Consider the following 22572-nt stretch of genomic DNA (forward strand, 5'->3'; position numbering starts at 1 on the left):
ATTATCTATTGTAGTCATTCTTCTATAAGTGCCCTGTTCTTAGCCTTTGCCCATTTTTCTATTATCCTTTTGTCCTTGGTTTGTAGGAGTTCTCCACGTGTTAGGGATATCACACAGGCTTTCTCGCTAGGGACGGTGCTGCTCTGCTGCGTAGGCTACAAATACCCACACCCCACTTTGTCATTTATCTCTTAACTTCGTTTACGTTAAATTTACCTGTGAGATTTTAGTATCTGCCTCCTGTTCCCAGTCTTTGCAGCCTACTGCTGTCTCTGAGACACTCTATACCAGGGCAGGTTAGGAAAGCTCTCCAGTGAAACAAAGAAACTCAGAGCCAGCAAGAAAGTACAAGGGATAGAAAATCCTTCTGCTCAAAATCGATCTGTCTGGCCAAGAACTCATAACTCCAATGGGACCAATGAGGCAAAAACAAAACAAAGCTCTCTTAACAGAATTAACTGGCTTTAAGAAAGAAAGAAAGCCCACTTAATTACTGCTCACCTATACAAGGTAACTACTTCCAGACATAACTTAGGAGGTAAGTTAATAGCTTTAAACATCTCATGCTAATTCACTAATAAGAAGAATAAAGTAAAAGAACATATGATACCCTAACAGTTAGAAAGAAGGAGAACGAGTTTTTCTTTCTCTGGAACAGATAAACTTAAATAGTCCGCTCTCAGTGAGGAAGGAGAAGGAGACTTGAGGTATCCTGCAGGGTTGTCAAATACTATTCATGATCCATTCTGCATCTTGAAATTATACTCATTTAATTTGTAAAACTCCTACTTACTCAAGTCTCTCCAATTTCATTAACGCTTCCTGGTGTGCAGTATTTAACTGGTGCATTTTGTCCAGAGAAGATTTCTATGAAAGCAATTTTCATATTAGTGCTTTTCAACACAAACACAACATGTATTTAAAAAAAAAAAAGAAAACTACCAGTACACACTGAAAAATGCGTAGTCCTAAGCTTTCACCATCAGAATTAAGACATGTTTAAGAGACAACAGGCATTTGTGACTAGGGAATGAGAAATTTCTTTATTCGCACATAAATGCTGAGTCCTTACCATGGTCAGGTACTGGGCTAAGTGCCAAGAATAATACCCAAGAAGTAGTATAGTTGGGACTTAAGTAGCGCATTCTCCTCGAAGGGTCAGATACATGCATGTAAGTCCACAAACCAACTTGCTACAGGACTAAAGATAATGACACCAGCCCACCAGGGTCATGGCTGGGGAGGAACATCAAGGGACGCTTCGTGAATATGATAGACTCTGAGCTGTGTCTTAAAAGAATGAGGAAAAATTAGCCAAGCAAAATTGTATGTTTCTGTGTGTGTGTTAGCAAATCCACATGAAGCTTTGGAGAGTATGTGATGTTTGAGAAGTTTAAGCTTGACACGATTTGTACAAGGAAGTTTCTATCTATACAACTCAGTCGCTGGAGGGGAAGTTCTAATAGTCTGGTGTTACTTTGGCACTTTACTAAGAATATGAGAACCCAAGCCTGGGACAGATGGAAACGAATCACATGGATGACCCGTAATCTTTCCAAATTCTCTAAATTGTTGATGAAATGAGTTTCCATCTGTTAAAGTGATTTACTTGGACTGGATCTTATAATGCAATGTTGGGCCAGCATGATAAACAAAACATCATTTTAGGCCATTCTTTAGAAAGCAAACATCAACCTCAAATATCTCAATTAAATAAAGAACACTACAGTATAACTCCAAAGCAAAAAACATGTATTTGTCATTATTTCTCCCCTTACATAACCTAATATAGGAAAAGGTTCCTCAGCTATAAGATTAGAACAAAAAACCCCAGCCTTTCCCTAATGTTATCCAATAGCGATGAAAATCTCATTCTGATACATGCTTTCCATTAACAAAAATCTGCAACTTACATAAATATTAAAATAAATGATTCTAACAGCCATATGACAATTAATTATCTGCGACTACTATTTCAAAATAGTTTAGTAGTTCATAAGTGATATTACTAATCTGGTATGTGACTCAAAAATATATTTAAATCTTACATATTGCCAAAGAAATTCCATATATGTCTCACGGCATGCTTCTCTGAAGTGAATGAAGTTGATAATGCCACTCAAAAACCGACTTGTCCGTTTTGCCTCTAAAACAGAGAGCAAGACTTCTTAAGTAAATCTGTGAAACAATGTAAAAATAAAAATTCATCCTCTCCCACGATATACTTTGCTCACAGCACATAGAACAAAACTGCACGCATGCTATAATTAACCAAATCACAAAAAATGTGCTCTAATATAAAGATCAGAATTCTCTTTGCATTAATAACTTTAAAAATAAAAAATAAACAAATAAAAATAATAATTAAATAAATAAATCATTTTTGGTCAAGAGAAAATAATAAGGAACAGACTTATTCTCCCATCTTAAACAACAAGAAAACCAGATAAAATACACAAAGTTAAAAATTTTAGACACCAGACGACGGGCAATACAGGACAGCGATCCATAAGAGAAACAAATGAGGGGACCTTTGGCTAGTGATAACCCTGGAACAACTGCCAACAGCAGAAAGTATCCCAGGAGGGATGTGGCCTCAACCCCAGGAGCAGAAGATCACAGGGCTACCCTGCTGAAGACAAGATTACATTTATAATCCAAAGGCATGTGGGCGTATGCATCCACACATACAGAAGAACAATCGGTCCTCAGTTTGTGGGATGCGGCTAAAGTTGACAAAAGGGAAATTTATAGCATTAAACACCTGTATTAGGAAAGAAGAAAAGTCCAATGAACTTCCTCAGCTTCTACCTAGAAAAAGGGGTGGGGGAGAGAGGAAATAGCAAATCCAAACTCCACATGAAAGAAAGGAATAGCAATATAAGCACAGAAAACAAGAGAACAAAAACATAAATAAAATACAGAAAAACCAATGAAACCAAAAGCTGTTCTTTGAAAAGATAAACAAAATTGATAAGCCTCTGGCCAGACTGGTCTGGGAAAACTACAAGAGTGAAAAAACAAATGAAAAACATCAGAATGAAAGAGGGGACATCCCTACTGAACCCCAAAACTGTTAAAAATTATACAGGAAGGGGCGCCTGGGTGGCTCAGTGGGTTAAGCCTCTGCCTTCGGCTCAGGTCATGATCTCAGGGTCCTGGGATCGAGCCCCGCATCGGGTTCTCTACTCAGAGGGAGCCTGCTTCCCCCTCTCTCTCTCTGCCTACTTCTCTGCCTACTCATGATCTCTCTCTCTAGTAAATAAAATATTTAAAAAGAAAGATACGGGAAAATTATGAACAACTTTATGTTAACAAACTTGCCAACTGAAAAGAAGTGGATAAATTCCCTGAAAAAAGGAGACCCCAAAGCTCACCCAGGAGCGCCAGCAGGAAACCACCAGCATTTGATACTATCAGTGCTTGGCTGTGTGCTATGCTAATAGGTGTGTGGTGGTTGGTCAACTGATTTTTGACAAAACTGCCACAGTAATTCAATGGGAAAAAGAAGAATCTTTTCAATAAGTGGTGCTGAAATAATTTGATAACTCTATGCAAAAAAGAAAAAAAAAAAAACTCTAAAAAAGAAAAACCCTGACCTATATCATATATAAAAATTCAAGTGTTAAATAACAAAAGCCAGAACAATACGCTTGGGGCACCTGGGTGGCTCAGTCAGTTAAGCGTCGTCCGACACTGGATTTTGGCTCAGGTCATGATCTCAGCGTTGTGAGATCGAACCCAACGAACCTCAAGGAGATTCTCCCTCTATCCCTCCCCTCCCCGCTTCACATACACACTCTCGCTCGCTCTTTCTCATAAGTAAATAAATAATAAATCAATAAAACTATGATACGCTTAAAACATAGGAGTAAAATCTTAGCATCTCTGAGGCCAAGATTTCTTAACAGTACACACCAAAAATGGTTTTATGAATCATTTTTATGAAAACAGAAACAATGATTAGAACCTTCAAAATGGAAATATATTTTGCTCTTCAAAGGACACTGTTACAATATTCAAAAGGCAAGTAACAGATTGGGAGAAAACATCTGCATAATCCCTATCTGATAAACTATGTGTTTTTATAACATCTGAAGAAGACTTATAATGCAATAATAAGACAAACAATTCCAAAAACAGAACAACACAACAACAACAACACTAGGGCACCTGGCTGCCTCAGTCGGGAGGAGCACGTGACTCTTAATCTCAGGGTTATGGGTTTTAGCCCCACACTCGGTGCAGAGATTACTTTAAAAAAAACACAAAATCTTAAAAAAATGATTCAAAAAGACAATTCACCAAAGAAAATATACAGATAGCAAATAAGCATATGGAAATATGCTGCTTTTAGTCATCAGGGAAATAAAAATTAAAACCATGAGATACAGTGATACAGCCACTAAAATGGCTAAAATTAAAACTTTCCAATATCAGTGCAGGGGAGGACGTGGAGCAACTGAACTTAACAGATGCCATGGATGGTATGAGGCAGCCATGTTAGAAAACAGTTCGGCAGTTTCTTAAAACATTAAGAATATACTGAACACATGAGCCAGTATTTCTACTGCTAAGTACAAATGAAAACACATGACCTCAGGAAGACTTTTAACCTACGTTCAGAGCAGCCTTGTTCACAATGGCCGGAATGTGGAAACAGTGCAAATGTCTACCAATTGGCCACCAGGTAAATAAACTGCAGTTTTTATTTACAATGGAATACTATTCCAAAATAAAAAGAAATGGATTACTGATAAATGCAACAAACACGGATGAATCTCAGAAGCATTCGGACACCAGACACAAAAGAATACGGACTATTATTTCATTTACATCAAATATCAGACAAGTCAAGAAACCACAGTGACAGAAAGCAGGTCAGTGGTTGCCAGGGAAGAGGGCTCAGTCAGAGTAATCAGCTGCGAGGCGACCCGAGGGAACTTTTGTAGGGCCATCGAAATTTCTACACAGGATCGTGGCAATAGCTATACAACCATGTACCTCTGTTAAAATTCATTTAGTTACACATTTAAAATTGTTGAAATTTTGTGTAAATTATAGATCAATAGACAAAACAAAAAGGTAGATGAGAAAGAGGAAAAAAACATTTTTAAATAGCAAACTGAATCTCTTGCAACAGAAAAGAACTTGATGCATAAATGTGAGTCAAAAGAATTAAGGGACATTTAAATAAAGTTAAGACAAATTGATATGTTAATATCATATCAAGACTATTCTTATCACTGTTAAAAGATATTTTCTTCAGAGTAAAAAATAATTGCTACACTGGAGAAAATTGTATGATGAATCCACAATCCAGCTTGCATATTACTCATATTCATGCTTTCAAATTTACAGGATGTCTTTTAAATATAAGGAGGTAAGACAAATGGATCAGAAAAACAGCTTTCCTGTGGACCTTCAAAGGAAAACAATTCCAGTAATAGGCTATGAAAAAACTCAGACTTAAAATTGACTTTCTAAAGCCAATTACCTGTAGTTTATTATTTTTTTCTACATTTATTGATGGAGAAGTAAAATATTAAAGTCAGATATTAAAAATTGTTTTGAATTCTCACTTACTTGGATATAGAATATCAGCGATCTCAAAGTCATTCACCCGACAGATGGGCAGAAAGGAGTCCCTTAAAGATGAGGTGGACAAAGAATATTTTAAGTTATATATAAACCATTTGATATAAACATTTTATTTTCCAAGAGATTCCTGGATATGTTTCTCAATGTCCAAAGACCAAGCAGAAGTCTACTACCATGCAAAACTCTGTAGCACAGAGATCTACGTTATCTGTACCCTACGCCAGTATTCAAGCAATGCCAAGATATAGTTATAAATTCTAATAAGCGACAAACGCTTTTGGAGGTACTAGGACTCTGTAAAAACTCAAAACCTCCAAAACAATTTTAGATTCACACGTCTTAAAATTCCACTGAAAGCAGAATTGAAAGTGCCACAGAGGGAAGCAATTAGTTCTATTTGAAGGAAGTCTACAATTTTCAGTGTACTGATGGAGTGGAGAGGGAGTTGACAGAAATTCTTTCTCTAAGAAAATCCTGACATTAAGGAAGCTTAATGCAAAAAAAAAAAACAATGAATGTTTATAGTCTCGGAAAAATAAATCCCCCTTACTCACAGATGAATAAATAAGTTGCTGACTGGTAAGAAGCCTTCCATGATATGTGGATACATGACTTCCAAGTTCACTGGCATCTAAATGTAATATCACAAGATCTAAGTTACACATTGATTAGATAAAATGAGAAAAATCTTCAACCTCAAAATTACCTTCTCTTCCCCTTAAGTAGGCTCCCTAAATTCATGACCCTTCAATCAAGAGTCATACACTCCCCTGAGCACCCCCTGTTAATCATAAATTAAGATCAAAATAACATTTACCATTAAATGTTGAAAATTTAGTTAACAATAAAGATCCTAGCACAAAACTAGAGTCATTACTAATAATGCTAGGTTCACAGTACATGCTCAGTAAGGTTTTTTTAAGTGAATGCACAAAGGGGTAAAGTCAGCATCTACTACGTCAGGAACTATGCTGAGAATTTTACATGTATTCTTTAATTTTCATAACTAACCTAAAACACTGTGTCATTTAAGTCTTTTAGTACTGTTGTCTTACTAAAACTATCAATGTATGCCACTAGTATGCCTAAGATTTTTCTGCAAATGACATTAATTTTACATAAGCCTTTTGATTTTGTTAAAAATAAAGTCGAGAACTTTCTATCCTGAAACCAGTATGCCATGTGAACCAAAGAAATGCAGCAAAACAAAGTACTTTTGCCTCATCTGAAACGCACCATGTAAAAATGCTCCAGCCGAATTCCATATACTATTTGCAAAGCTCTCATGTAGATCATGTGCAAGACTTCAGGCTACAACAGAAAAACAAACTTTTAATACTCCGATGCCTGACTCTCCAGCTGAATCACCATCAGCTGCCACAGTAGACAATGGATGCAAAGAATAGAGTAATAAAATTACTCTATTTCTCTTGAAATATTTTATTTTTCCAAATTTTAGAATACCTGTGTACTTACCAGTTTGCTCAGGTGTAATAAGTGCTCAGTAAGATCAGCCATTTAACCTTACATGCAAAATGAGAGCAAGTATACCCAAAACCAATCCAAGCAATCCATCTGCATCAGGGAAGACGGTTTAGTCTTTCAAAATAGACAGCAGGCATGAGGCAGACACAATGGCATGCTGAGAGTGTTTTTGATTTTGTTTTCGTTTTTTTTTTTTTTTTTTTAAGATCATGGGCAAACTTCTTTCATGCTTTAGATGTTAAGGTTTCCTGAGATGTTAAAGTTTAAGTGATCACTATAATCCTGGGGGTATAAATTTAATAGAGTAGCAAGGCATTTTCAAAAGTTTCCTCTTTTAATTCAGGAGCTGCTAAATACTGGCCTGTAGAACTTGCTCTGATCCATATGCAAGTTCATTTATTTTGAGATTATTCCTTCCATTGTAAAGAATTAAAAAGGGACTGAGATCAAAAAGTTTGAGTTCTACACCATTAAATCAGGTTTTATTATGTTATCACGTCAAGATGAGCACAGAAAAATGGAAGGAGACTTTGGGATTTTCTGTGACATATAAATAGTTCATTTTTGCATTTAATAACTAAAGAAATAAGAATGACTTGTCAAAACAAGTCAATCCCCCCTTGGGGCATAATGCAAGAAAATTAATCTGTAAGCTTCCAAAGAGAATTGTTTCAAAGCACTTTTTATGGTTGGAAACCACTTGGAATACGTTCCTTCAAGCCCTACCAATAAATGATACACTCAGACCACCACTCCAATAGTAATAAAAAATTTAATATACTTTAATACATCTATGATTAAGAAGTGTTCTTTTTTTTAAAGAAAACAACCATATTAAGGAATCGAATTCCTAATGGAAATGTAGATGTCACCTCACACATAAACTTAACATTATTTTAAAATTACATTTGGTGAGAGATTGCTTCTGGATTAAAATGACTGGCCCACATCAAGTAGTAGGGTACATGCCCTTCTGCAAATTCTATAGGCCGAGTAGTTTCATTTCTCTTTAAATACCATCATCCACATGCAAACACAACCACATCATACCTTTGGATTTGGATAAAGATCATTCTTGGAGAGGTTTTTACCATCAGCTCCTGTTAAGATTTTGTTGCGAATATGAATCACGATCTCAGCTACATTATATCTGGGGAAAGACAAAGTTTCCATCTTGGGAATCTCCTGCTGGTTGGAAGGAAGAAAAAGCAAAGGTGAGAAACATGGCACAACTAGCTTTTCTCTTTACCTGGAAGCTGATAAACATAAGCAAAACTAACAAGCCAATGTCGAACCATTCATAGTTGTGTTAACTATCAGCCAACACCCTCATAAGATAACACAAAGCACACACATGTGTATATCCTAAATTATGAGTGTGTGTGTGTTTGTGTGTGTGTGTGTGTGTGTATCTGTCCTGAAATATCTTTTATGAATGGCTCAGTCATTCTCTAATTTCCTAATGCTATTCTCTTTCATATGGGAAAGAGGACTTTGCTTGAATATATGTGAAAATTCCTGGTTTGTTTGGTTTTTTTCCTTTGTTAAATTTAGGGGACTTAGGGTTTAACAAGATTGGTCCTGAGAATTAACACTCAAGGCAAGATTTATAGGCAATGCTATCAGCAGAAGTGTTACATATAAAGAGTACCAACGTAAGGATAATAAAACTGTACTCTGATCTAACATCCTATTTGATGTATACATAGTGAGATGGGTAATAAGATTTAAGATGCATATGGGAGGAGAGAAGTGAAAAATATAGTAAAAACAGAATGCTGTAATTGGTGGGAATTGCAATCACCAGAGAGATAACTTAAAACCACCACCACCACCACCACCACCACCACCACCACCACCACCACCACTTTCCCCTAATGTCCTCAGATGTGAGCTACTCCCATCTGTGTCCCCCTACAGCAGTTGTTCTCACAATTTCGCACCTCCCCTCCCAGGTGGGGGGACACCAGGGTATGTGTGGAGACATCTTGGGGGGTCAGGACTGGAATGGGTGCTACTAGAATCTAGTGGTAAGTGTCCCAACATGCTGCTGAACAACGTACAACGCACAGAAGTGCCCCCCCACCTCCACCGCAGCAAAGAATTATTCAGTCCAAATGTCAATAATGCTGAGATTAAGAAATCATGTCCTAGAGCCTTGCATTTAACTGTTATAATGCCTGCCACAGTGTATTGTGATGTTTCTAGAACTGTGACACTACACTTTGAGCCCCCAGAAGCTGACATCTTTTCATTTTCTTATTTCTAGCTGTGCCGGGCAGAACAGCAATGGTGGCAAGAGCAGGAGGACACCGGCCACAGCCGTGCCACCTCTGCCTCTCAGTGAACAATATCGGGTTTATTACATACAGATCCTCTACTCCATGAGGAAGTAGCGTAATTCAAAAGACTCAATGTGAATACATTCAATTTTGCAAACAAACTGAAATGACCCCAAATTCTGGAAATCCATTTCTTTAGGTGTCTAATGTTCCATAGACTATTACAGCTAAAAGAAATTTCAACAATTTCCCTAACCTCTGATTAATGCGGGAAGCCACTCTGAAAGATGACTGACAAACAACTTTGCACTTCTCTGTGAACACTTGCAAACATCACAAAATTCACTAACTCCCAAGGCAACTTTTTTCCACTTCAGTGTGGTTCTCATGATTAGGTAACTCTTCCTCACCCTGTGTAGACATCTGTTTGCTGTAATCTTTACCCACTGGTCCTATTTGCCGTCAAGGCAGCTACAAATAATGTATTAACTTCTGTTTACATGACACCACTTTTAAAAATGTGAAGAAAGATACCGCACCTCTGCTTAGCCATCTCTTCTCAAAGGTTAAGTATACTTTAAGTAGAGCCACTGCTTACATGATATTATTTTAGAAACTACCATTCTACTCACTTTCCTCTAAAGCAATTTTGTCTATGTCTTCTTGAAACGTAATGCTCAAACTAAACGCAATACTTCAGATACAGGTTGCAGGCAGAGTATTAATATAAGTAGACATTAGCCACTGCTAATCTAGTCTACGACTGTGCACGTACTCTCTGTCTCGGTCACTGTCTCTCTCTCTCTTTCATACACACACACAAAGAAAACTCCCGGAACTCCTTCAGTGTGACCCATTGATATCAAGCCAGGACTTCCCCATATTTTTCTTACATAATTATTTGAACCGTAAGCAAGGATCTGCCCTCCCATTACTGAATTTTATAATTTCACACTTTCATTCCATGTCAGCATCTTTCTGACTCCAGATCCTCACACCTCACATATTAAATGTCCTTTTCAGCATAAACACCCATTCCTCAATTTCATCTAAGTCACAGATTTAAAAACCACTGACAGAAATACCTGGCCAAAAGATTGTAGAAAAAGTCACTTTTCCAAAACAAGCTATATCCGGATTGAAGATTATCACAATAGAGGGGCAGTCAAGCAACAGACCCCTGGTTTTGGCGCTGGGGATGATCTCGGGTCACGAGATGGAGCCCCAGGCCAGGCTCTGCGTTCAGCATGACGTCTGCTTGGGATTTCCCTCTCCCTCTGCTCTGCCCCTCCCATTCATGCTCTTTCTCTCTCCCTCTCAAATAAATAAATAAATCTTTAAAAGAATTATCACAAGAGAGAAAGAGGAGGTGTAAAATGCCTTCATAATCACTACTGCACATCCTTCTCTAATGTGTCTTGCACACTCTATCAGATCAATCCTTACAAACACCAAATGCACCATGTAACATCTTTACAAAAATACTCCAGTAACCCTACCCTCCACATCAAATTCAAATTTTTCTGTTGGTTTCGAAAACACTCCAATATTTAATAAATCAATGAATTTTCTGCTTCAAGTGAGTCTCCTCCAAGATGTTTCCCAAACTCCCAGGGTTCCTTTTTGGAATCATCTCCCATATCCAATTTCTATCTTTCTGTGATAGTACAATTTCCGTTCCAAGGCATTTTGGGGAGGTGGGGGGAAAGGCCTTCCAGCTGAACGGTAGGAGGTCTCTAGTGGCATAAAGCACATAAACAACCTAGTCATATGCTAGGGTGACCCTCAGCCCGCCTGGCAAGTAGGTGGTACCAACGGCTCGTTGTCCCTCTGGTTTCTGCAGACCCGCAGCCCCCAGCAGCTGCACGGAGTGGACGCTGACAGAAACCTGTTCTACCCTACACTCTTCGTTTTGCTAAAACAAGTTAGTTCATGAAATCAAAATTCCGGGAGGCAAAGACTAAACAAACACGACCTCAATAAATCAAGTAAAAAGTTCCCTGAACTCGCTCAGGGAAAGTGAAGGTGCTCTGCGCGCAGAGGGACGTGCACACACCGCCCTCTTCCTTCGAATCTTGGATTGCTCGAAGTCCGGCACCTTCGGGGCGGCCGAGCGATGCGTGCGCAGCCGAGGCGTGTGCCAGGCGGCCGAGCGCCCCAATCCCGCCGCCTTCTAGATCAATGGGCTCCAAACAGAGGAACACAAGCTTGGACCGGCCAGCTTCAGCTCGAGTTTCTGCTCACACGGTCTGCGGGGCAACAAACCCTCGTCGTTCCGCGGGAACTACGCTCGGGCTGTTTCTGGGACCGACACCAAACTGAGGAACCGCATCTCCCGGGGACCGGCTCCCCCAGACGCCCCCAGACGCCCCCAGCGCCGGGTGTGGGCTCCTGCCCGCGCCTCCGGAGGGACGACGCCCTCCGGCTCCCGTCCCCCCGCGTCTGCTCGCGTTCCCTCACCGCGCCAGCCGGCCGCCCGCAGGAGGGCGAAGAGCTGCGGCGCTGCCGCAGGCCCGGTCAGAAGTCAACAGACGTCCACCACCGACGGTTGTCTCTTTTCAAACTTGCCGCCGCCTTCTGGAAGTCCCGCCCCCTCCGCCCAGCCCACTTCCTCCTCGGCCGCCGCGCCGGGTGCCGGTAAGGCTCAATAGACTGGAGGCGTGTGGGGCTTGTGCCGCGAGAGAGGGCGCCGGGCTGGGGCCGGAACCGTTTTTCGCGGCGTCGGCGTCTCGTCGGACCTGGATTCCACCGGAAGTGGGAGCGCCGCGGCTGGCAGGAAGGGCTGGGAACTTAGAAGTATGGCCGCTGCGCGGTTCTTCCGCACCACGGAGCCCGTCTGGGGCCCGAGGTGGGGAGCAAAAGCAGATGGACAGTTTGTAGAGACTTGAGCTAAGCTCAGGGTGAGAAGGGAGAGCGGATGTGGGGCCCACAAGCAGCACCACCACTATCCAGACCCCAGTCCCCGTACTCTGCGTGGGGAGGCACGGCCGGGAGAGGCGAAAGGAAGCTGAGGCTCTTCGGGCGGACGGGGCTGGAAGGGGGTTGTTCGCGGCTTGTAGCAGCCGCACTGTTGGGAGTAGAAGCCAGGCCTCCCCACCGTTAGCTTCTGCCTCCCTCCGGCGTCTCTCCACAGCAGCCGGCCCGGCAGGCGCTTCCCGACGCCGACGGCTCCCCCGACGGCTCCCCCGACGAGCGCGTCCCCGGGTGAAAGGTGCTTCATACGCGACCCCGGTCCGCCTTCTGCCGCGCAGGGCGGGAGCGAACGGGCGTCGGTGGAGCGCTCGGGAGGTGTCCTTGGGTTTGGGGGCTTTGGGGGCCAGAATGGGAGCCGCGTCCGACCGCGGGAGCTGGTGGAGGTCCTGTGTGGGATGGCGCGTCTGGCCTGGAGAAAGTGAAACGTCACGCTAGAAAAACTGTGTTGGAAGTAGACAAATTCCGGTGCTTTTTAGTGAGTATTGATAGAGAAGTGCATGCCCGTGTCTAACAAAAATACGGCTCCTATTAAGTGGTTTAGGGCTTCTGTTTCCTTAAGTCCGTGTACTTCGGTTAAGTCTCAAAGTCAGAATGTAGTAAAAACTCAAAAGGAGGTGAGGACAGTCGACTTTTTTTTTATATATATAAGATTTTATCCATTTATTTGACAGAGAGATCACAAGGAGGCAGAGAGAGAGGAGGAAGCAGGCTCCCTGCTGAGCAGAGAGCCCGATGCGGGACTCGATCCCAGAAACCTGGGATCATGACCTGCGCGGAAGGCAGAGGCTTAACCCACTGAGCCACCCAGGCGCCCCAGGACAGTCGACTTTTAAAGATCTCAGAGAGTCAGTGAGGAAAGGAGAGAGGGGGGGGCGGGGGAAGAGCTTTTATTGGCAGTTGCCGAATCAAATGTGTTACTTGTGCTCACTTACCCTCCACTGGAGCACATCTCCTCGGAGGCAGGGAAAGGGGAGACACCTAAGGGTGGAGGCCACAGCTCCGCAATCAGTAGCTGGGTTTGAATTTCAGGTCACACTACTTACTGCCTATGTGGACTCAGGCAATGGTTTCCCCTAACTAGGCTGCTTTCCACCTCTGCGAAATGGAGATAATGCTCTTAAGTCACCCGTAGGTTGTCATGAAGATTAAATGATTTTGTTCGTGTTAAGTGCCCAGCAGAACTGTGAGCACTCCCGTAAGAATTAGCTGTTATTTTGAACATTATTTGTATTTGGTCCCTATGCACGTGGTAAGCACTCCACAAATATCGGAACTGTTGAGAATCCAGACAAGACAAGAGCGACCTGTATGTGGCCCGAGAATAGAAGGGACCCGATGGGAAGAGAAACAAGACAACTTTACAATGTAATGGTTTGATTGGGGGATGATTTTACCATAGGTGTGGCAATTTTGATAGTTCTATTAGAATTAAAAGTATGAAAGGGCTAATGGGTGTTTGTTGAAATTATTGAAGGATAAATTTGACTTTTTAAAAAATTCAGTTGCCTGTCACTGGGTAGTGTGAGGTAGTGGAGGGTCGAATGGCAGAAACCTCAACTTGGACTTTCTAGAGTTTTAATCATCCTCCATAAAGACACTACCTACAGCAGAATATTGAACCTAGTATTCTTGATGACTGTGGCGTCCTGGTTTTCTGCACCGGACACCCTCCCATGATCTGTATCCGCTCTTCTATTTCATTTTCCCTGTCAGTGCTCAGGCCATGGCCTCCCTCCCAGCCTAGACTGCAGGGTTTATCAGCATCCAAACTTCCTGTGTCTAAGGCCTCTGACCCAGGTGCCTGTCAAAACTGTGGCCCCGAATGCATCCCACAAGTCCCGAGCTCGGCTCCCTGAAGGAAACAGTACCCAGGGGCATGTGACATATTTGTGGTCTCCAGCTTCGGCTCACCTCCTGCTTCTTGACAGTCCATTGGTTTCCTCAGAGCTTTCGGTGCCTTCTCACAAACTACCCCTTCCCAGCCCCAACTCCCGTCTTTGTGAGAAGGTGGCCAGTGTAGTCCGAAAGGTGTTTTTAAGCCCGTAACACATTCACAAGGATCTATAGTTTTTATACCTGTTTCTGATCTCAGTTTAATTCCATGTTCCCTTTCCAGATTGCACTTTCCAGGCTGGGTGACAGACCTGCAAGGACTGAGCGGACCTTCGAGTGACATGATGGGGATACTCAGCAAGGTGACGACAGCCTGCAGCTGGGACCTCCCCTTTAGTGCAGGTGGTGCTCAGTGGTAGCTTCTACTTTAGGTTAAAATAAACAGAACTCTTTTTAAAGTGAGGGGTTCCAAATTGTGGCTTCTGCTTTGTTTTTAGCAGTTAGCAGATCAATAAGGCCGAAAACTTGGTTCGCTTAATCTAGGGTGGTAGAAATGGGCCAAAATACGAAGCTGGATTCTACTCCCTACTTGCCGTCAGGCACCCGTGCATTGGAACAGAGGCTCCCCAGGGGCCACGCACATGTCCAGTAGTCGCCTTGTTTCAAGTTAACAGAAAATTCAAGCCGTTATGCAACACACACCTTAAGGTCCTGCGTCCCCGTGTCCGTCCCTGCCTCGCGGACCTTCCTCTTACTCATTGGCTTGGGCTGCTGATCAGTGGTTCTCTTTCTGGGCCTCTCAGCTGTATTCCTACCACTGATCAGTCCCTCCTTGAAACCTAACTCCCTTTGCTTTGCTCCTTTTTCTTCTCGCTACTTCATACTTCTTAGCTGGCTCTTTCCTCTCTTTAAATAGTGTAAGTTCCAGCATCATCATCATCGTTACTGTTATTTTGTCTGTTTTCTCCTTGGGCGTATCATCCACTCACCGTTTTAATCTGTTCACGAAGCCTAAAACTACTGTTGTTCTGGACTTCTCCCTTGAGATTCAGGCTTTCACTTCTATTGGTTGACAAGTTCCTTGGGGCCTTCCTAGATGTATTCTGAAACCAGGCCCACAGTTGGACGGCAGGACAAGGCGAAAGAAAGAGGTAGGCCATGCTGGATTGGTAGGTGGCGGGTTGAATAAGCAAAGGAACTTCTATACAAGACTTGTCTTGGGTGGCTGCAAGAGGAGAAGATCTCTGGACTTGCCTGCCAAATCTTGAAAGTTTATATCCTTTGAGTCACGTATACAATCCAGATGGGTCTCAACAGTACATCACTATCTCAAGGCTGTGTCCCTGGAGCAGCCTCTGGGTGCAGAGAAGGCAAGCTGGACACCCATTCCAAGAACGGGGGGTGGACTGAGAAGCCTCCAGTTGCCAGGGTCCGGCTCACAGGTCAACCAGTGCTCATGTCCTCTTGGTGACTCCAATAATTTCCTTGGCTTCTAGATAGATCCGCTTGGGAGGGTGCATGAACCACTCCAACTTTAACTTATCCTGTTCATTTCCATGATCTTGGTGCTTTTTCTAGCTTTACCCCCCCTGCCCACACCCCCAAATGCATCTTGTAAGTAGGAACCATAATGATCAGTCCCAAATGTAAATCTAAACGTTTCACTTGTCTGCTTATATTTCTTCCATTCATCTTTCTTGTCACCTCCAAGGTAAAGTCTTAACTTCATAGCCTGCCATGCTAAGAACTTCATGATCTTGTCACTGTTGATGTTTCCAACCTGACCTCCCACCACACCCACTTCCGGGTCATGAGGCTGTTTTATACTTTGAGACCTTATTTTTGTTGACTGTCTGGGCTATCCTGATTTTCTTTGCCTGACTTTTAGTTATCCTTACTTATTTTTTTGGAGGGCCTTTCAAGAAGTTTTTACCCAATCTGCAGTCTGAATTACTTGACTTTCCTCCTGGCTTTTACTGGCAATCATCTTTTCATTCAAAAAACTTTATTAAGCCCCTAATTTTGTGCCAGATGCTGAGCTACATACTAGAAACATAATAGTGAACAGATTGATAGAAACCCATCCAACAGTGGACCTGACAGTCTCATAGGGAAGGGAAGCAGGTAATAAAAAGATGTTTTAAAAGAATGCAGTTAAGCCAGATTGGCTCCATGCTTGAGAATATCTGGGAATTGGCCAGCTTTAACAGATGGGGGCTGGGGGAGAGAACGGAGGCGAGACAGGTGCTGCAGTTAGAGGTAATAAGTCATTTGAAGGCCCTTTCAGGAGAGGAGAGCACAGTCTAGGAACACAGATTCCAGACAACGGGCTGAGGAGGTAAATAGAGACCAGATCATGAATATTCTAGTCATGTTAAGGAGTTCTTACTAAAGACGATAGAAAGCTTGAAGGATTTTGACATGACTAGATTTATATTTTAGGTGATGATTCCGGCTAGTCTGAGAAAAATGGAATTCAAGAGTGGCAGGGAAACAAGTTCAAGAGGGAGAGAAACCAGTTGGGACATCATTATAGTAATCCAGAGAAATGAAGACCGCAGCCTGTACAAGGGTATTGCCAGTGTGAAGGAAACAGATCCCAAAGGAATTTAAGAAAAAGTGGTGGGGACACCTGGGTGGCTTAGTCGTTAAGCATCTGCCTTCGGCTCAGGTCATGATCCCAGGGACCTGGGGTTGAGTCCAGCTATCATATATTCATAGCCTAGTACAGGTCCTTAAGGGTAGATGCTTGATAAATGTCGTTCTGTGAGAGTTTTCTGACTCAAGCACCCAGACAAATGGTCATTCTGATTTATAGAGGGAAACTCATTTGGTGGTGAGTGGTGGTTGAGTTTTAGGCATGTCAAACTCAAGACGCGCCTGTGGGAGATACACATGCAAATGTCCAGACCCATGGATGGCATTTGGAAGAGATCAGTGGGTTCTGTGTATACATAGAAAGAAATAAATAAACTAACAAATATATAAATAAAAGTTTCTATTATACTGAAATAATCTGTTTCATGTCTGTCTCAATGACTATCCAGGGCTGTTCTTAATGACTTGATTCCCAAGCCCCTAACACCACGTCTGGCACAAACGGAGCACCCAGTTAATGTTTGTTGTTGAAAGGAGCTACTTTTTAAAAATGGTTCATCTAAAAAAAAAAAAAAAATGGTTCATCTAACAGGAGAAATCAGTAATAGTAGCCTCTAAGGAGGGAAAAGGGGAGGCTGAGTCAGAGTAAAAGCAGATTCTGATTGTATATACTTATGGTCCCCCTCTATGTGCTTATATTTCTTAAGAAAAATAAAAGGATGGCCAAAAAAGTGTTCTGCTCAACTTTTCTGAACATTAGGCTGAAAACCACACTCTGACTAGGGTCTGGTCAGTGTAAGATAGGATGGTAATGTTGTCTGAAATCATGACAGCATTTTTGACCACATCCCGGACTGATTCACAGATTTGTTGTTGCATCATTGATGCCATTATTTAAATCACTTAATAATATTTGTTCATTTCTTTAAAACGATGACTAATCATGAGTAGCCCATTGAAGTAAAATTATGAAGGGCATCAGACAAAATATTTGAAGCTACATATCCAGAGATGTAGGTAACACCTAGTGCAAAGGAGTGTCGTAGTTTTATGCCTCCCTAACATTTCATAAGAGAGAAGACAATGTGTTATCTAACATCTATTTCTCAGCAACATCACAGGTTATATCTGATATGCAAAGCCCTTTGCGCAAGTGTTGGAATATCCTTTGCACGTTTTAACCATAGTTAATTAAAATGAATAACTAAAGATATACAATGCTTTTATAGATTTTTGAATTACTATTTTGTGTATAATTTGATATAAAAGTTTGGGGCTATAGAGCTACTGAAAATGTGTGAATATTTAAAGAAAATAGCAAATTCGAGTAACATTTCTGTATGCATGGCATGTTCACTGGGTGGCGTGGTTGTATTAACGTTAACCTTATGCCCCTTGAAAATCAACGGAAGTAGAATGATAAACATCAAACACAATGTTCTAGGGGGAAAAATTAGATTCTAAATTTATTGACTTTAAAATACATGTGCAGAGTTCAGGCTTAAGAAAAACAGCATTGAAGTCAAAGTAGCTGTCTGCTTTGATTATCTTTTAATCATTCCAGACCCATTGATGTACTTCATCCCTCAGTTGTGTACATCTTTGTTAGTGGATTTGGGAACTGAACTCTACATTTGCAATGGTTTAAACATAATTTTTGTTGTGGATTCAAATGGAATTTTTAGTTTGAAACCATAAAACACATGTCCTCTGCTCATTTCTGATGAGCTCTAAACCAGATCCAAGGGAGAAAACACATGGTATGTTATACTCGAACCCCTCTAGGAGCCTCCTCACCACCTTTCACACCAACGTCTTGTTTTAACATAAGATGTTAATATAGAATACCTTAGGGATTAATAGCTCAAACGAATGCGACACTGATAAAAATATTTGTTCAATGTGACTTTTTTTTTTTCCAAATATAATTTTCATGCCCTGGGTATTTCCAGTGTTGTCATTAAAATATCTTGTAGTGTTTCCAGTTATTTCAAGGGAGCTCGTGAGAGTCACGAGAAAGAATATTAATGTTAATCAATTTAAGAAACAAAGCAGATGAGGAGGGGAGGAGAGGCAAACCAGAAAAGAGACTCTCAATGATAGGAGAACATAATGAGGGAGGGATGTGGGTAGGGGACAGGCTAGATGGGTGATGGGTATTAAGAAAGGCACCTGTTGTGATGAGCCCTGGGTGTTGTATGCAAGGGATGGATCACTGAATTCTACCCCTGAAACTAATATCACACTATGTTTGAAATAACTGGAATTTAAATAAAACATTGAAAAATTTTAAAGAATAATAATGTTAAAATTAATCATTCATAACAAATTTTGGAAGATAAAGTTACAATGAAACCAGTAATGACAGAGTAGCACAAATCAGAAAACTCTGGGGGCAAACAGCTTTTGTCACAGTTCTAGTATCACATTGTCGTTCCTATGGGTCCCTTAATGCTAGTGACTTCTGTTATCTAGAGTAAGTCTAACATAGACTCTGTTTAGTGAAGCCTGAGAGGGAAATCATTTCTGAGTTCCCAACATCTTTTCATAGACCCTAATTCTGCTTTCTCTCAAGAAAGATACTCTGCGTGTTTTATCAAAAAATTTTGGTGTAAGTACGAAATAATAGTATCTAATTTCATCCTTGGTATTTAGAAAAATTTCACCTGTCAATTTTCATCCACTACTTATTAAGCAGACTCAACCTGGTAAATAAGAGTTTGGCCATATAGAGTCAAAATTCATACTGAATATTGCTGCTAGTATAGCCCATTATGATGGCTGCCCCACTTCAGATACCAATCATATAGGCCCAAGGTTTGAACCTGTGCTTCTGACCAATAGCTATAAATTGGGGTTTCCATGACCCCTTCAACAGGTTTAATAATTTGCTAAAATGGCTCAAAAAACTAAGGGGAACGCATTTACCCATTTACTGCATAATGAAGGATATGATAAGAGACACACAGAAGGAGGTCTAGGGTGGTCCCAAGTGCAGGAGCTTCTGGCCCCATGAGGTTGGGATGCCACCTCCTGATGAGTGACTACCGTCACCAAGCAGAAGCTCTCGGAATCCCATCGTATAGGAATATTTATGGAGGCTTCATCACATAGGCATGATTGATCATTAACCTAATCCCCATCTCTTCTCCCTGCCCTAAGAATGGGGGAAAGGCTGAAAAGTTCTAATCTTCTAATCATGACTTGGTCATTCTGATGACCAGCTCCATTCTGAAGCCATCCAGAGCCCACCCAGAGTCACCTCACTAGAATAAAAGATAACTCCTGTATCCCAAGAAATTCCAAGGAATTTAGGAGCCCCGTGTCAGGAACTAGGGTCAAAAACAAGAACAAAAGATGCTCCTAGTGTTTGTACTGCTGAGGATGTTACAAGGTTTTAAAAGCTCTGTGCCAGGAACCAGGGGGTGGAGCGGGCATGGACAGGAGGAGAGAAACCATATATTTTGCCTATTATTTCTGTTTCCTTCTTAGAGAAATGGAGGCCTTTTCTAGATAGGTTAAAAAAAAAAAAGACAAAGATTCTCATTTTTATTTCACAAATAATACTATGAATATTTTATTTATTAAGTTCCCAACTATTTACCGCTTTGCCAATGGAGAATTCTACATTTGAGTTGGGGGAAACAATTTCATTTCAGGGAAAATAAAGGTTTTTTTCCTAGATGATGACATCTCCCAGAAAGCGGATGAGGGAGAGAGGTAGCAGGGGCTGGAGAGGTAAGGGTGGGAAGACCACTCATTGGGCAGCCCGGCCACAGAATCCCAGTAGCCCTGCCCCCTGCTTTAGCCTCGCCTCCTATGGCGTTTGTTGCTCCCAAATGGGAGGTGAGGGCTCTTGGTATATGAGTTTAGAAATTAAGAGATTAAGAAAAACGTGTTATGTGTTAGAGCTGCCATAGCTAGTACCATAAACAGGTTGGCCTCAACACCAGAAACTCACTGTCTCACAGTATGGAGACCAGAAGTCCAAGATCAAGGTATCAACAGTATTGGTTCCCTCTCAGGTTATGAAGAAGGGTCCGTTCTGTGCCTCTCCCCAGAGGCTGACGGTTTGCTGCCATGTCTGGTTTTTCTTGGCTTGTAGATGTACCACCCCAATCTTTGCCTTTATCTTCGCATGACATTCTTTGTGTATGTGCGTCTGGGTCCCAGTTTCCCATTCTTTCACGGACACCAGTCATATAGGAGTAAGGGCCACTCTAATGATCTCATTTAACTTGGTTGTGCCCAGAAAGACCCTGTTTCCAAATAAGGTCACATTCTGAGATTTTTGTGGATGTGGACTTCAATGCACCTCTTTTGGAGAACACAATTTAACCCATAGAAGATGGATCACAACATCATGAACGAAAAGCCTTCCTGCGCAAGGTCTATAAATAGCCTGAGGGCTCAAGCCAGGACAAATGTGCCAGCTCCCCTCGGAGCACAGTACAGTTCCTGGATTCATACTTTGGAAAACCGAGAGCTAATTACTTATTATTTTTATATTACTAATGCTCTTTGAGTGCAACATGCTGAATCCGTATGATCCACTTTATTTTTCTTAGAAACTGCACTCTTAAAAAGCAGTCTGGATAACTTCAGAATGAACAAACAGAAAGTTAATTGAACTGGCGACTCTTTGGATCTCTTTCATGGAGGAAAAAAAAAAAAATGGGGTTTTATGCAACCGAGCCTGGAGGATTGCTTTAAATTTCCCCAGGACTGACAGTGTCTGTGAATTCTAAACTAGGCACTTGGTGAATACACAGAGATAAAGATAAAGGTGAATACACAGAGATAAACAAAGTATGGGTTTAGAAACAACTTCAGAAGGGTTCCCAAGCCCCAGGCTGCTGATAACATGCGACTTTGCTAACCATGAAAGAGCTTGTTTTCAGGGAGCCCTGTGACAGAGTCCACCTTAGTTAGCTCTGCAGGCAGTTCTAGACCAGCACCAGGGGGCACCACGTACAGTGACGCCGGTCCAGAGCATCTCTCAGAGCTGACCAGCTGAGGACCAGTGACCCTACTTAAGGAAAGCTGCCTGAGAGGATGGTCAAGGGGCGTACGCCGCAAGAGAATCCCAAGTAAAAATGGAGGTGCCCACCAACAGGAGACTCTGTCTTCTTCTCCCTCGCTGATCTGCAGAACCTGTGGCCCACCACAGAGCTCCCACTGGAGAACAGTAGATCACTGTGGGGAGAGAACCCTTAGGACAACCTGACAAGGAATCCAGAGTAAGAACATGTTTGTAACATGACAGAAAGTGCCTATTTCTTTTGTAGACATTATGAATACGTAGGGTACGCTGGTGTAGCCTGTACCTGCAGGGCTCAACGGCACCGAAATAAATACCTGGGAAGAGAACCCATGATATGAAACCTGAGGCTCCAAATGAAAGGATAGAGTGTTTGGGTCGGGGGCAGGATCTTTAGAGCAGCTTAAGCAGCCATAGGACCAAGGCAGGGAGCCCTCCTCCTCCCAAAAATATTACATCAGAGGTGGAGTTAGTCTAGCCTGAGGACAACTGAACACCTCTCCAAGAAACTAAGTGTTCCTTCCTTACAGAGACCACCACATGCACAGAAGCCACCAGCAAAGGAGAGCCACTTCAGACCAGGAGGATTCCAGAAATGCCTTCCATGTTGGTCCAGAATAGAGCTGGTTTTGTAGGATGAACTCTGAGTCTCTTGTCCCTCCTTCCTGCTTTCAGCTTCAAAGAAAATGGGCCTAGAAAGAAGAGAGGGGAGTAGGGGTAGAGCTTCACCTTCTCCCCTCCTGTTTTGAATCGGTAATT

General features: G+C 41.9%; 2 protein-coding genes across 3 annotated transcripts in view; one reads left to right on the forward strand and one right to left on the reverse strand.

Annotated features, from left to right (window-relative positions):
* The window catches only part of NUF2 (NUF2 component of NDC80 kinetochore complex), a 29607-nt gene extending 17633 nt beyond the window's left edge, over positions 1-11974 (reverse strand). The window contains exons 1-7 of one of the 2 annotated variants that reach the window (XM_082750746.1): positions 11829-11974; positions 8137-8271; positions 6838-6912; positions 6156-6232; positions 5587-5648; positions 2049-2146; positions 794-867 (exon numbers count right to left, since the gene is read on the reverse strand). In XM_082750746.1, the coding sequence (XP_082606872.1) occupies positions 794-867; positions 2049-2146; positions 5587-5648; positions 6156-6232; positions 6838-6912; positions 8137-8259 (509 nt within the window). In that variant the 5' untranslated portion in view covers positions 8260-8271; positions 11829-11974. Of the gene's footprint in view, positions 1-793; positions 868-2048; positions 2147-5586; positions 5649-6155; positions 6233-6837; positions 6913-8136; positions 8275-11828 lie in introns of both variants that reach the window. The other variant, XM_082750747.1, reaches the window with a different exon arrangement.
* Positions 11975-12058: 84 nt separating this feature from the next.
* Positions 12059-14636, forward strand: LOC309858053 (uncharacterized protein). The gene is made up of 3 exons (XM_082750748.1): positions 12059-12216; positions 12502-12816; positions 14458-14636. Exons 1-2 carry the CDS (start codon positions 12167-12169, stop codon positions 12761-12763), a joined length of 312 nt encoding a protein of 103 aa, XP_082606874.1. The 5' UTR covers positions 12059-12166; the 3' UTR covers positions 12764-12816; positions 14458-14636.
* The last annotated feature ends 7936 nt before the right edge of the window (positions 14637-22572 follow it).

The sequence above is a fragment of the Mustela nivalis genome, assembly GCF_964662115.1.
Source record: "Mustela nivalis genome assembly, contig: HAP1_SCAFFOLD_1794, whole genome shotgun sequence".
Taxonomy (NCBI): Eukaryota; Metazoa; Chordata; class Mammalia; order Carnivora; family Mustelidae; genus Mustela; species Mustela nivalis.

What these genes read in the sequence shown, in the direction of transcription:
- LOC309858053 (XM_082750748.1), top strand. Translation starts at nt 12,167, where the DNA reads ATGGCCGCTGCGCGGTTCTTCCGCACCACGGAGCCCGTCTGGGGCCCG. An exon ending in GAGCCCGTCTGGGGCCCGAG is followed by an intron (nt 12,217 to 12,501) that starts GTGGGGAGCAAA and finishes GTCTCTCCACAG; the next exon opens with CAGCCGGCCCGGCAGGCGCT.